This window comes from Mus caroli, chromosome 9, assembly GCF_900094665.2.
Source record: "Mus caroli chromosome 9, CAROLI_EIJ_v1.1, whole genome shotgun sequence".
Classification (NCBI taxonomy): Eukaryota; Metazoa; Chordata; class Mammalia; order Rodentia; family Muridae; genus Mus; species Mus caroli.
Window position 1 is genome coordinate 35339047 of NC_034578.1, and position 14804 is coordinate 35353850.

Below are 14804 nucleotides of genomic sequence, written 5' to 3' on the forward strand. Positions count from 1 at the left end.
AGATAAGGATCTCCAAGCCTCCAGATAAGGGTCACTGGTGAGCCAATTCTGGATTGTAGTTCATTCCAAATATAGTCAAGTTGACAACCAGGAATAGCCACTACATCAAGGATCACAACTAAGCAGGACTACTGGTTTTTCTCCTCTAATAGCATGAAAGGCACATGTGTGCATGATGAAAGCTAGACAGTAGTTTTGGCACTAAGAAGTTGGTGCTAACATGAGTTCTCTATACCATATGAGTCAAGTACATGGTATCTTCACTAACAAAGTCTTACCATCAAGATTGGATGGTAACTCTTAGTTTGGGTCCTATAGGTAAACACTAAAACAAAATTTAAATCTGGAAAACTGGTGCTTGCACTATCCTGCACCACTTATTGTTCAAAATTTCCTTGGGTTGCCTGGGTATTTGTGATTTCTCATAACCTTTAATACTTTTTTGTTCATTTTTAATGAATCATGAGAATGTATTGCCATTGTAGACTTTTTTGATAGGCTGCCATTTCTACAATATTATCACAACAAGAATGTAAGATCTTCAGCTCTTGGTGTTTTCTTTGACTTTTTTTTTCACTTTTTTCATAAAGCTGTACTGAGCATATCCTTGAATTCCTTAACTTTATTCCAAAATATTTAACTATTGAACACTATTGTGAATGGTATTCTTTTCATGTTTTGTTTTATTTTTGTATATAGAAGCCTGCTGATCTAGATGTGTTGATTTTATATTATTATACTTTGCTAAATGCTTTAACTGCTATACATACTTTTTGGTATAGTCTTAAGTTCTATGTCTAGGATCATATCATCTACCACTAAGGATACCTTGATTTCTACTTCTATTTACATTTCACCTACATCCACACAAGCTCTATATTTAACAGGAGTGAAGAGAGTAGACATCCTTGTCTTATGCAGGATTTTAGTAAAATTATTTGAATTTTTAATTATTTAACATTATGTTTGTTCTAGTCTTGTATATTATATTTTATGATGTTTAGATATGTATTTTGTATACCTAGATTCTCCAGGAAATTCCTATGAAGAGATATTGGATTTATTGAAAGCCTTTAAATCATCTAATGAAGTGATCACAATGCAAAAAAATGAACTGGTGTTCAAAGGGTCATATCTTCATACGTGATGTGGTCTTTGTAGAGGAAGGTATTGATTCCCCATTTGTTTCTTGATTGTGTCAATAAAGACATTGGGCAAATAAAGACTTCTGGGCAAAGGGGATAAGGTTGAATTTTCTGGTCCCAGGAGTAAGAGGAAAGGAACAAGATAAAGTGGTTACTTTTTTTGTTTTTTTGTCCAGGCTATGGGGAGTGGTACACAAATTTCATGTAAGACCTGGGGGCTACTAGAACCAGTGGTATCTTCCACCACCATCAGAATTCTGATATAGGATAGCTGGTGAATTTAGAGCAATAGATTCTGCACCAGGATTTGTGTTATCTCTCTTGTTTTAAAGTGTAAGAACAGTCTTCTGTTTTCCATCCACAGAACAAAGGTGGGAAGAAAAAGGGCACAGCATACGTGGTCATTGGCAGTTTGGCTGAGCTTGCCTCAGGGTGATGGAGAAGGATCTCAGCTCCTGGAATTCCTGGAAAAAGAATTATCTGACAGTAAGTAGAGCTGACTGAAGCAGGCAGCTGTTGGTCACATAGCCTAGCTTAGCACAGCAGAGCTCTTGAGAAAGAACAAGCTTGTTTGTAAATATACATGCTACAGGTATTTCCTGTGGCATTCAATAATTTTATTTGTTATTTATGTTTAGTGTTTCAGTAGTATATTACTAGGGAACTCCTTTTTGGTTCTTTCTAGTGAGTGGACCATATTGCACTTGCTCTGTGATATACATTTTCTTCCTTCAATTTAGGAAATGTTCTTTTGTTTCTGTGTGCCTGCCTCCTCACATTGCTCCTTTGGTGTCTTTATGTCTTGTTCCCCTCTTAAAATTTCCTGCTAAACTTTTAAAATAATATTATGAAATAAACATTTTTTATATACTCTTTTTTATCACATTTTTCCTTCCCATATATCTTCCCCCTGTACTGCACTGAAATTCAAGATTTCACCCCATACCTCTCTCTCTGAAAAATCAAACAAACAAACCCAAAAGTTAAGATAAACCAAAAAATGCAAAGTAGTTATTAAGTCTATTTTGTGTTGGCTAACTATTTCTGAGCATAAAGGCTGTCTGGAGTTTGAATGATATACCCAGTGTCTTTCTATAGAGGAGAACAAAATCCTGACTTTCAGCCTTAGATTTGAACATGTTCCTTTAGTGAGTTTGACAAGTATGTTTTCTGTGCTTTTATTTGGGTAACTTCTTTTAATACCATATATTTCATGCTTTAGTAGTGACTTATGGCTCTCTTCTTAGGTTTTATTCAATTTATCATTTTCTTTGAATTAGTGATATAATTCTACTTTGTCTTCAGTACCTGATAATATCTCTTAAACTTGATTATTTGACTGGTATTGTTTTAATATTACATGTTTTGTTAAGTTTCTTCAATTTTGTAGTTTACAGTTTTATTACATTTACATTTTCTTTAGAAATTCTAATTTTAAATTAACTAATTCAAACAAATTTTTATCCTTAATTATTTAACTTTTTTTCAAATTTTTATTAGATATTTTCTTCATTTACATTTTAAATGCTATCTTGAAAATCCCCTATATCATCTGCCCGTTCTGTTCCCCTACCCACTCACTCCCACTTCTTTTCTTAACTATTTTTATTTTCTGAGTCTACAATCAGCATTAATACCCTATTTTAATTCTTTGACCATATTTATAAGTTCTGTTTTGTATTATTTGTCTTTTTAAAGTCTATGTTATTTTCATAGTGATAAAACATCTTGCTTTTATCTTTTGTCTATGTGATTTGGTGGATTCACTAGGAGACCTGGACATGTGGAGGCAGAAGCTTAATAGTGTCTCATGGTATGGATATTTGTTCTACTTTGTTGTGTGGTTATTGGGATCTTGGCAATTCTCATGATGGTATCAGGTTTTTGAGCAACCAAATGAGCTTAATGTTCACAATCACTGTTGATATGCAATTGGAATATCAGAAGAAGGTTTAGTTCTAATTCCATTGTGCAAATTTCAGTTTCTTAGTTCAATAATGAACCCAGTGATTTTTCACATATTCTTATTGTAGATATTTAAGAGTTTGTAAAGGTATACACAGGGATGTTTGTCAGGACTCCAGGAAATGGATCACGGAAGAGGGAGTACTGTCATTATAAAACCAGATAGACAGCTTCTTAGAACATTACCTGAACTCTCCCTCTGAACTTTCCATGCAGATATGTACAGTCATTTACTTATACATACACATGCAATTTAATATACAAGTATATACATGCATAACCAACCAAACAAAATAAAAAGTAAACAATGTTATCACATTTGTGTCACTATTTACTTCAGATAAACTCTAAGTAATATATTTCCAAACTTTCTTTTTTAACATTAAAAGTCAACAGTTTATCACAGACTCTTGAAGAACTTGTCAAACTTATGTACAATGCATTTTAGCTAAGCCAGAAAATATTGTATGAAATACAGAATGCTTAATAAGCAACACTATTTTGGTACATAATAGAAGCCATATACCTATATTAGGGGGAAATATGGAGAAAAATTACCAAGGACTAGTACTACCAAATATTTTCTGGATACATGACAATGACCCCCAAGAAGAAGATATGAGGTAAGATATTGCGAAAAATAGTATTGTGAAAGTCATGGGGAGTAATAATGTCATAGAATCTCATAAAATGAAGAACAAATGACAAAATTAAAACAAACTCAACTCATACTATGTAGTAGCCCTAGAATATGAGCTAATGAGACTTTTTTGTACATTATACTTATCCAAAGAATTATCTTCATTCAATCATTTTCTTCAGAGCAATTTTCACATCCCTATTCCTCAGACTGTAGATCAGGGGGTTGAGCATGGGAACAATGATGGTGTAAAATATAGAAGACACTTTTCCTTCATCCATAGAATGGGAAGATGATGGGTTCAGATATGTAAATCCAGCAGAGATATAAAAGACAGCAACAGCTGAGATGTGGGAGCTGCAGGTACTGAAGGTTTTAGATCTTCCCTCAGTGGATTTAATGCGTATGATGCTGATAATGATGAAAGCATAAGTACTGAGGATGGTCAGGGTTGGGAAAATGGTATTAATTAGACTAAAAATTAGAATTACAAGCTCATTCACAAAAATATTAGAGCATGAGAGCTTAAGGATAGAAATAAGGTCACAGAAATAATGGTTGATCAAATCAGATTTGCAGAAATCAATCCTAAATATACATCCTACATGAGCTGATGCACAAACTATGCTTATAATGTAAACTCCTAAAACAAGAGAAAGGCACTTATGTTGAGACATGATGCTACTGTAAAGTAAGGGGCTACAGATGGCAACATAGCGATCATATGCCATTGCAGCCAGCATGTAACATTCTGAAACAGCAAAAATGACAAAGAAGCAAAGTTGAGTTATGCACTCAGGGTAGGAGATTTCATTCCTCTCCATAACAAATTTCACCAGCATTTTGGGGGTAATAACAGTAGATTGGCAGAGGTCAATGAAGGACAGACTACTGAGGAAGAAGTACATGGGGGTGTGCAGGTGTGAGCTGAGCAGGATCAGGATGATCATGCCCAGGTTCCCCAGCACTGTGAGCAGGTAGATTCCAAGGAAGAGGAGGAAGAGTGGCAGCTGTAGTTCTGGTTGGTCTGTTAAGCCAGAGAGGAAGAATTTGGTCACTGTGGAGTGATTGCCTTTTTCCATGTTCTCAGGCAGATTCTGAAAGGAAAAAATAGGAACTTTTGTTGGACACAGTTGTTTTCTTTTGGAAGCAGGTACCCCCTAAAATTCTTTATGATTACTTCTTACCGGACCATCTTCACTTTTTAGAAGTTGTCTCACTTTAATATTTTCTATATTTGATTTTCAAAGTTAATTGTACTTTCAAAAATTATTTTGTCTATTTAATGTTGAAAACTTTTGTACTGTTAATTTTTAGCTTCACCATGTGAAACCTTTGAAGCAAGTATTTCTAAATACTATCTCTAGGGTACATTATTTATTCAGAAGTACATATGAGGAAGTAAAGTAGCTGATTGGAGTGATGACTTTAAAATCTTTTTCAAAACACAAGTTTGCCTAACTCCAAAATAGTGGAGGCATAATAATCCACGGAAATTACTGACAAAATTTCTGGAATAAGTATTTTAATGTTTCAAAATTTCTTCCTTTTCTTTCAACTTCTCTGAATCAGAGGGTGTCAAAAGCATATTCCCAGGAAAAAATGTAAGAATTACAAATATATTTCCTTCTTCAGTTATATAACATATATATCTATACACACACAGACATATATATTAACTATTTTTACAAAGTAAATGTGCATAATGAATTAAGATTGATTTCACTTTATTTGTAGATGATATTATACCATACATAAGTGACTCAAAAATACTTCCACATAACTTCTAGAGGTGATAGACATTGTCAGCAATGTGAGAAAATACAAGATTAATTTACATAAATCAGTAGCCCACATATATATGAATAAATCTTTCTCAATATCCACATAATATAAACTATCTCACAGTAATATTAAGAAACAGTGAAAGATTTATATGAGGAGAAGGGTAGGGGATAATGGAGGGAGGGATTTGTATGGCTGGGTCTGGGAGAAGAAAATAGAGGCATAGGAGGGGGCAGGATCCAATTTTAAAGTGAATAATAATAAGAAAAATAATCAGGTAACTGATCCATAAAAATCAATGTTGAAGTTTACTTCCTGGCTTCCATTTATACACACACACAGGCCTGCACACACATTTACACTAGTGCACACACACATACACTTATACACACATGAACACTCTCTCTTCACAAAGAAGGTAAAAGGCAGCTCTTTAAGAAACTACTAAATGAAACAAGTCCGAAGCTATATCAATCAGCTTAACATGTGCTTTGCAATGGAAACAATTTGATTTGGGGTTGTAATTCAAAGGCAGTGAAAGTGTGGCAACTTTACCAAAATCAAACTAACCAACTAACAAATAACCCCACATAAGTGTTATCCGTAATTTGACATTGGTTTGGACATCTTACTTAAGACTGATTAAAGAAATCGTGGAAAATTAAATTCACAACAAGCTTCCATGCTAAAATCTACACATTCAAAAATGGATGACTTACTCTATATCAGAAGGGGAACTAAAATAGATATCAGAGGTGGACAGAGGAAAGGCACTCATGGGGTAAATGAAGTGGAGAGGATCATACTGGGGTGGGGATCAGATGTAGGAAGAACCCGAAAGAGAAAATGAAAATAGGTAGGATGGTAGGGTATATATGGGTGAGCAATCACAAGTACTTGCTAGAAACTTGGGATGGAGGAAAGCCCCAGAGGGTCTTTGGGGGACAAATCATGCTGAGACTCCTAGAAGTGGGGGAAATGGATCAGGAAGTGGCTGTTTTTTGTAGCCTGGCATCACTCCCTTTGAAAAGATAAGGACATCAACCCACCCTCAAAACCTTCAACCTAAAATGTGTTCTGCCTCCAAGATATAGAGGAACAAAGGTAGAGTAAAGACTGAGGATTGGCCAACCAATAATAGGGCCAAACTGAGACCAATCCCTGATTTTGTTAATAATACTCTCTTATACCTGCAGAGAAGAACATAGCATGATAGTCCTCTGTGAGGTTCTATCCAATGCAGAATCCTACAGCTAAATCTTGGATGAGCTCTAGAAATCTTAGTGGGATAGTTGGGCAAAGGATGGTGGTAGCTAAAGAGGACTGGGACCACACAGGAAGACCAAGAGTGCCAAGTAACTTCAACCCTTTAGGGTTCCCAGAGACTGAAACATCTACCACATGGATAACATGGGCTGGAGCTAGGCCCCCTGAACATATGTAGCAGATGAGCAGTTTGCTCTTTATGTGTGTCCTCGAAAAAACTGGAGAAGTGGCTGTCCCAGAATCTGTTGCTTGCCTGCCTGCCTGCCTGCCTGCCTGCCTTTGGATCCTGCTCCCTTAATGGGTACCTGTCTGACTTCAGGTGACAATGTGCCTTTTTGCTGTGAATTGATGTTAATGGTGGTGTTTGGGTGTGAGTTGAATGGGTTGGGTGTCTGGGGGATGGTACCTGTAAGAGGTATCACCTAAAAAGTAGGGACGAATCTCAGTATGTCCATATAGAGCATCCAGAAAATAGATTCTCATATGTATGGTTAACTTATGTTCAGCAAATTATTCAAAGAAAATAGCCCAAAATGTTCATTTCAATGTTAGTTTTGCAATAATTGAACAATTAAATAGAAGATAAAAATAAAAACTCAATAATTTTAGATTCATTCCAACAAATAATACAAAAATATTCTTATACATATATCATGTTTAAATGCTAATTTTGAATATACAATCTCTCTAGATATTAAAAGAAACATTTTTACTGACCTTTTTTTCATTTATTTACCAATTTCAATTTGCGATGTATTTTCAAATACAACAAACTGAATTACCTGAAATTGAAATTTTCTATGTTGAGTTAATGAAAGATAGTAAAAGAATTCAGAGCAGTTAAGGCTAGCAGGGGACTAAAGAGAGAAACAAAGAAACAAAAAATGTAATGGAAGATTCCTTGTGTTTCCTGACAGCTTACTAGTTCATTAAGTGACAACTGAAGGAAATTAAGTTTAGGTCATCATCCAGTAGAATTTTAACAGTGTTAATATACTCACAATAAGTAATGGCAATACATTTTATAACAGGACACATACTGCCATCAGGAATCTTTGGGTTCTAGACATTTGTAAATTAAATTAGTTCTGACAACCTAAGCCTAAATTTGATTAATATTTAATGTTAATAAAGAGAAAGTTCTGTGATACTTTCTTATCAAAGTATAAAAAAATTATTCACCTTGAAAAAATATTTACAAATTATATGTTCATTAAGAAATAGTATATGTAATTTTTAAATGCAATAAAAATTAATCAGGGAATTTCTTTAACTAGAGAAAACAAGACACTGATTTGAACACATTTTCATCAAAACTCTTAAGTAAATGGCAATTAGTTAAAAGAAAATCATTCAATAATACCAATCAAAAATTCAATTTAAATCATAATTGAAAATGTTTTACACTTATAACATTTTAGTTAAAATAAAAGACGAGACAACCAAATGTCACACAATATAGTTTACTTTTTTATCTGCTTATGAGAGAGAAATTATAACTTATTCTTACATAAAATAATGTCCATAAGAAAATATGTCTGTGCTTTTTTAATTAAAACTATTTTTTTTAGAAAAATAAAGCTTTTTAAGTAACTGAGTAGCTGTCATGTATTCAGTGAATATATAGTAAAGTATCACTAGGAAAAAGAAACTTATATAGAAAGAAGTTCCCAGCCAGAACCCAGGTGCATTTCTTCTCAAGACTGAGAATCAGCCTAATTGTCTATGCTTGCTAAGTTAGTTCTCTATGGCTGCGATATCCCAGGCCCTACGATTTCTGAAACAATGTCTCACCAGTTCATTCTGACCTTGAATTTACTGTGATGCTCTCACTGATGATGGCCAACCCAATCCCAGCAAGAACACTGCAACTGGAGATACTTGCTATTTTATGCAGGATCAGAATTTCTAATGTGTTGTAAAGAAAACTCAAGTCATCTTCTTTTGTACTCAGAGGAGTTCAGGGTTTGTCCACATCGGGATCTGAGATGTGGTATTTGTACTATGATGTTCATGACATGTGCATGCTGTCAAGACTTGAACACCTTTTTTAAATGGCCTTGGAGATTTTCATGATTTAGTCATTAGTTGCTCTGCGGGCCCAATTAGACTTAAGCTTATTACATTGCTCATCAAAATTAAAATAATAGAAACTTGGAAATAGAAATGAGAATATCTTTTTTTAATATTCCATCCTGTCTGATAGACTAATCTCAGACTGGAATGGTCTTGACAATGCCAACTGCCTGTCTCACATGTTAAAGCCTTTGCCTGTACCAACTCTCAAACACTTTTATGTCAATTCTACACATCTCAGGGATGCTCTACCTATGTAAAATGCACATTAATGTTTACAAAAACTAAATGAGTAGGACAGAAATATTAGGTCATTTATTTGTCCTTCAAGGAACATTCTTTAAAAAGGATATTCATATAGTTTACAAAAAGGAAAATTATAAATCCATAACATGAATATAAACTATTTCATGTAGACATGGTCTTATTTAATGATCAATATTGATTGAGCATTTGTATGGTGCTGAAGTATTTTCTTAAGTACAATGCTTATTTTCTCAAGCAATTATAAACACCTCACTTAAAAGCATAAGAAAATTAAGCATTGATGCTTAATAACTCACCCACACAATTGGAGGCTAAACTAAGCTAGATTTCGTTCCTGAACCAGGGCCTTTCATGCTACTTTCCTGGTAACTGTTATAGTTGACTGATGTTCTGATACCTGAGACACATATGAAAGTGTCCATGGTGTAAGCAATAAAGCATCCACATACTTAAATATTACACTGAATTGCAGAATATCACAGAAAAAACCCCAATAAATTAAACTGAGAAGGAATGATATTAAAAGAGCTGTAAGCTTTTGAGCCTTTTCAGAAGGCATGCATTTATATACATAAGCAGGGAGTGTCTTATATGGAATGAAACTATCCTCTGTCCATGTATCTTAACTTAGATAGCCTGCTTTCCTTACATTTTCTATGTATTTAAATATATGTAAGAACAGTTCATTGGTCTAAATATGCAATGACTAGTCACCATTAAACTAATAATGATTTTTCTTCATGGAAAAATTATAGCAAAAATAGTTTAGTAACATTTACACTCATATATATTCTGAAGAAAATATTGCATATCCTATGATGGATTCCAGGAAACAGCTGGACCAGAGTCATTTAAGATGGGTTAAATCATAACTCTGCTTTGTATATAGTCTGTAGTTACAAGAAAAAAAAACCAAATATTCAACTTACACTGGAAAACATGACTGACTATACATGAACCTTGATGCTTTACATGCATTAACACTTTCACTTGCATCATTTATTGAAAATTTTCTTCTTGACTGAAGGATTTCCTTCCTCCATACCTCTCAGATATACCCCTTCGTATCTTTCCCTCTTCTTGATCCCTGCCCACTACTTTTTCATTTCTTTTCAGAAAATGCCAGGCCTCCAATGGTATCAAACAACTTTGGCATATGAGGTTGCGGCAAAACTAGACACCTTCTTTCCTATCTTGTCTGAAGGAGGTAACCAAGTAGGAGGACAGGGCTGCAAATTCAAGCAACAAAGTCAGAGACATCCCTGCTTCCACTGTTAGGAATCACACATGAAGACCTAGCTACCCAACTGTAAAATACAGGCAGAAGCTACAGGTTAGTGCTATGCATGCTCCCTAATTGATGATTGAGACTCTGTGAACACTTATGAACCAAGGTTAGTTGTTTCTGTAGGTTTTTTTGGTGGAGTACTTTACTGCTTTTGACTCCTACATTCCTTCTTCTCCTTCCTATGCAGGATACTCTGGGCTTTGCCTAATATTTGATTCTCTCAATTGGTTTCCATCAGCTACTGAGACAAGCTCTCTGATAACAATTGTCTTAGCCACCAATCTATGATTATAGAAGATTATCATTAAGACTCATTTCACTGATTTTTGTTGCAGTTATGTTTATTCTGTCCTAGGTCTCCAGCCTCTGGACTTAGACCTCCAGGGAGTGTCATATTGAGCCCAGATTCATGGCATGGATCTCAAGATGGATGGATCAGTTACTGTTTGTCCACTTGTACAATTTATATGTCATCTATACACCAGGAAATCTATTAAGTAGGACAAATTTAAGTCAAATTTTCTGTGGCTGGGTTGGTGTCCCAAAACTTCAAGTGGAAGTCTTGTCTAGTTAGAGAAGATAGTGTGTATACACTTCATATACAGCATGCTAGGAATATTAACTAGGGTCAGCCTCATAGATTTCATGGACTTTTCATTTCCCTGATTTCTAGTTCATCCCAGACTTACCCCCATCCCTTTCAGTTGTCTCTCCTAATATTCTCTCCCTCCACCATCCCAGCAACCTGTTCCCTCCTGTTCCCATTCCTACCCCATTTCTCTCCAGACCATCCTCACATGTACCCACAAAGTGTATTCTATTTTTTATTCATAATGTGATGGTTTCTTAGATTATCTGGATCTGTGAATTGTAGCAAATTTATACTTCATGGCTAATATCCACTTATAAGTGAGTACATAGCATTTTCGTCTTTCTCTGTAAAGGTTACCTCACTTGGGATGATCTTCCCTATTTTCATCCATTTTCCTGTATATTTCACAATGTCCTTGTATTTGACAGCTGAGTAATACTCCATTGAAAAAACATACCACATTTACTTTATTCATTCATTGATCCAGGGACATCTATATTGTTTCAGGTTCCTTCCTTTCAAATGACTCTACCATTTGTCAACTGATTTAAAACTATTAAACACAGACATTATATGTGGATGTCAATCATTTTCTGAGTAAAAGCAGTGGGAAAATCCTACAACAATTAGTGAAATGTCAGTCTATTTGAAATATTAATGCTATAGGAAGCAGCCTATAGGAAATAATGACTATATTCTCATGGAATTAAAAGCAGCTCATTTAGTACATAAGGAAATTAAGCATTAATGCTTAATACCTCACCTAGCCACTTCTACTACAGTGTTTACTCTGAACCCTGCAGGAAGCACTCTTACTAACTGCATGATCTCAACAGTCCCTATATTTCATAGTCCTAATTGATCTAACAGATGATATAGTGTTCAAAAATTATTATAGTAGCAATGAATTAAATTATCATTATATGTATGTATAAGCAGGGGAATTACAGCAGTAAAGGAGACAAATCCAACTTCCCATCTCTAGCACTATATTGGTTTTTTTTTTTTTTTTTTTTTTTTGATTAGTAGTAGGTCCAACTCTGCTGCTTATGATCTACCTATTCATGGGGTTGTGATTCGGGTAATGGTACTGTGGGACTGAAACTTAGAGCATTTCTCCCTGGAAGGTAAATCCCCTGGATGTTTCCCGAGCTTGTTTTCTCTGATCTCTAAAAATACAGTCAGAAAGAATCTCTTTGTTCTCTATAGCCAGCAAAAGCCTTTTTTTCCCTATACTTTACAACCAGAGATGTCTGCCTTCCTGTGCCAAGGACAGGGAAATAAAAATTCAGAAAAAACTCACTCCCCACTCCTGCCACCCCACACAGATGATTTCTTTTCTTTCTCCCTGCTTCTTTTCTTAAAATTTTTGATATATTTTTTCAAAAAATACTTAAAAAAGTCTTTTTTTGCACACTATACTTTCATCATATTCTTCCATTCCCATAGCTCTTTCTTTGGTACTAATCACTGAAATTCTAGTTTTTACCTTCTTCTCTCTGAAAAATTCAAAACAATAAAAAATAAAGCAAACAAAAAATACAAATCTGTGGAGTCTATTTTGTGTTGGCCAACTATTATTGAGTATAAAGTGTGTCTGGAGCTTGATTGATAAACCCATTGACTCTGTAGTCAGGAAAACTGAATTTCAGTCTTATATTGAGAAGTGTTCCTTCAATAATTTTTGCAAATACATTTTCTGTGCCTTTATTTGGGTTTTCTCATACTTCCCCACAGATTCTGTGCTTTTGTAGTGTCTGATGAACCTATTCTTGAATTTTATTAGATTTACTTTTTTCTTGACTTTACTTTTTATTCTAGTTTGTCTTCAAACCCTGCTATTCACTCTTTTATTGATTCATTTTACTAGTATGTCTATCTCCTTAATGTTTTGTTTGGTTTAATTTTGTATATTATATTTTATCCATTTACATTTTATTCAGAAATTCTATATTTTATGTTAATTAAATTACCTTCTGCATTCTTAATTATTTTATTTAGTTTCTTCACTACTTGTCCTTTCCTAGTCTATATCCCAGTATTAATATCCTACTTGAATTCATTGACCATATTTATAATTTCTATTTCATATTGTCATTTACAGTATTTATATGGATAAAGTGTCTTGTTTTTCTCTTTTGTCTGTGTGCTGTTGGTGATTTTGATATGAGATGTGGGCATCTGGATTTAGACTCTTGGTAGTATTATTTGGTATGGATATTTTTCCCACCTTGTTTGTGTTGTTGGGATCTTTCTTAATACTTGAGGTTACAGGGTTTAGAGCAGCCAGATAGTACTTAATATTGAGACATAGGATATCCAAGTGCTAATATGTCATTGGAAAATCAGAAGTAGTTCTAGTTATAGGGCCAAGACCAGCATCTCAGCACAAATTAACCCAGTGGTGTTAGCAGGTTCTTACGATGGATCTTCAGATGTTTGTGGAGGTGTACATAGAAGTTTATTTTTTCTTTGGGGCACCAGGACAAGAATGCTGGGAGGTACAGGATTTGTGTGGATATCTCTTTTAGGTTGTGGTCAATGAAGAGGTAGTACTGTTGTTAAAAAACAAGAGAGAGAGTTTCTATGGATCAATACCTGTACTTGTCCTCTGAACTCCTCTAAATATATATATATTCATCAACATATATGTGTACAATAACATTAACATACAAACATACGCATGCAAACTCAAAAGCAAAATAATAAAGTAAGTAATAAACAATATTATCAAACTTTTGTTACGATTTATTTCAGAGAAATCTAAAGGCTAACATTTATAACAACTTTTCTACTATTATAAGAAAGTTACCAGTTGTTTTACGCAGTCTTAAAGAATTTATGAAATGTATGCTTAATGTATTTAACCAAAGTAAAAATGCTGAATAAAACATAGAATGGCTGAGAAGAAAAAAAAATATGATGGCTATATATTGGATTTCATGTGCAATAGAAAAGGAGAAAATAAAAATCAAGAAAAATATCAAGGTCTAATAGCAAATATTCAGTATGTTAAGAATATGCTTGTGACCATGGAATTGAAGACACAAGGTGAGTTAATGATGAAAATAAAATTAGTAAGCCCAACTAAGGAAAATAATAGAATCTTCTAATAAAATGAAGAAAACTATATAGGATGAATAAATTTAAATATATTAATTCATACTGTGTAGTAGCCAAAATTAAGGGTTATGATACATTTTACACATTATATTTGTCAAAAAATTATCTTCTTTGTATCATTTTCTTCAAAGCAATATTGACATCCTTATTCCTCAGACTGTAGATTAGGGGGTTGATTGAGCATGGGAACAATAATGGTGTAAAATATAGAAGACACTTTTCTTCATCTATAGAATTGGAAGAAGATGGTTTCAGATACATGAATGCAGCAGAACCATAAAAGACAGCAAGAGCTGAGATGTGGGAGCTGCAGGTGCTGAAGGTTTTGGATCTACCCTCAGTGGATTTTATGCATTGGATGCTGATAATGATGAAAGCATAAGAACTGAGGATGGTCAGGGTTGGGGCAATAATATTGATTCCACTAAAAATTAGAATCATCAACTCATTAACAAAAGCATTAGAGCATGAGAGCTTAAGGATAGAAATAAGGTCACAGAAATAATGGTTAATCACATCATATCTGCAGAAATCAATCCTAAACATACACCCTACATGAGCTGATGCACAAACTATGCCTATATTGTAAACTCCTAAAACAAGAGAAAGGCACTTATGTTGGGACATGATGCTACTGTAAAGTAAGGGGCTACAGAT

The 14804-nt window shown here is 34.2% G+C and overlaps 1 protein-coding gene and 1 pseudogene across 1 annotated transcript; both read right to left on the reverse strand.

The window, feature by feature from the left end:
* Nucleotides 1–3911: 3911 nt before the first annotated feature.
* On the reverse strand, nucleotides 3912–4832 carry LOC110302318 (olfactory receptor 146-like). The gene has a single exon (XM_021173164.1). It carries the CDS (start codon nucleotides 4830–4832, stop codon nucleotides 3912–3914), a length of 921 nt encoding a protein of 306 aa, XP_021028823.1.
* Nucleotides 4833–14249: 9417 nt separating this feature from the next.
* LOC110301043 lies at nucleotides 14250–14798 on the reverse strand (annotated as a pseudogene).
* Nucleotides 14799–14804: the final 6 nt, after the last annotated feature.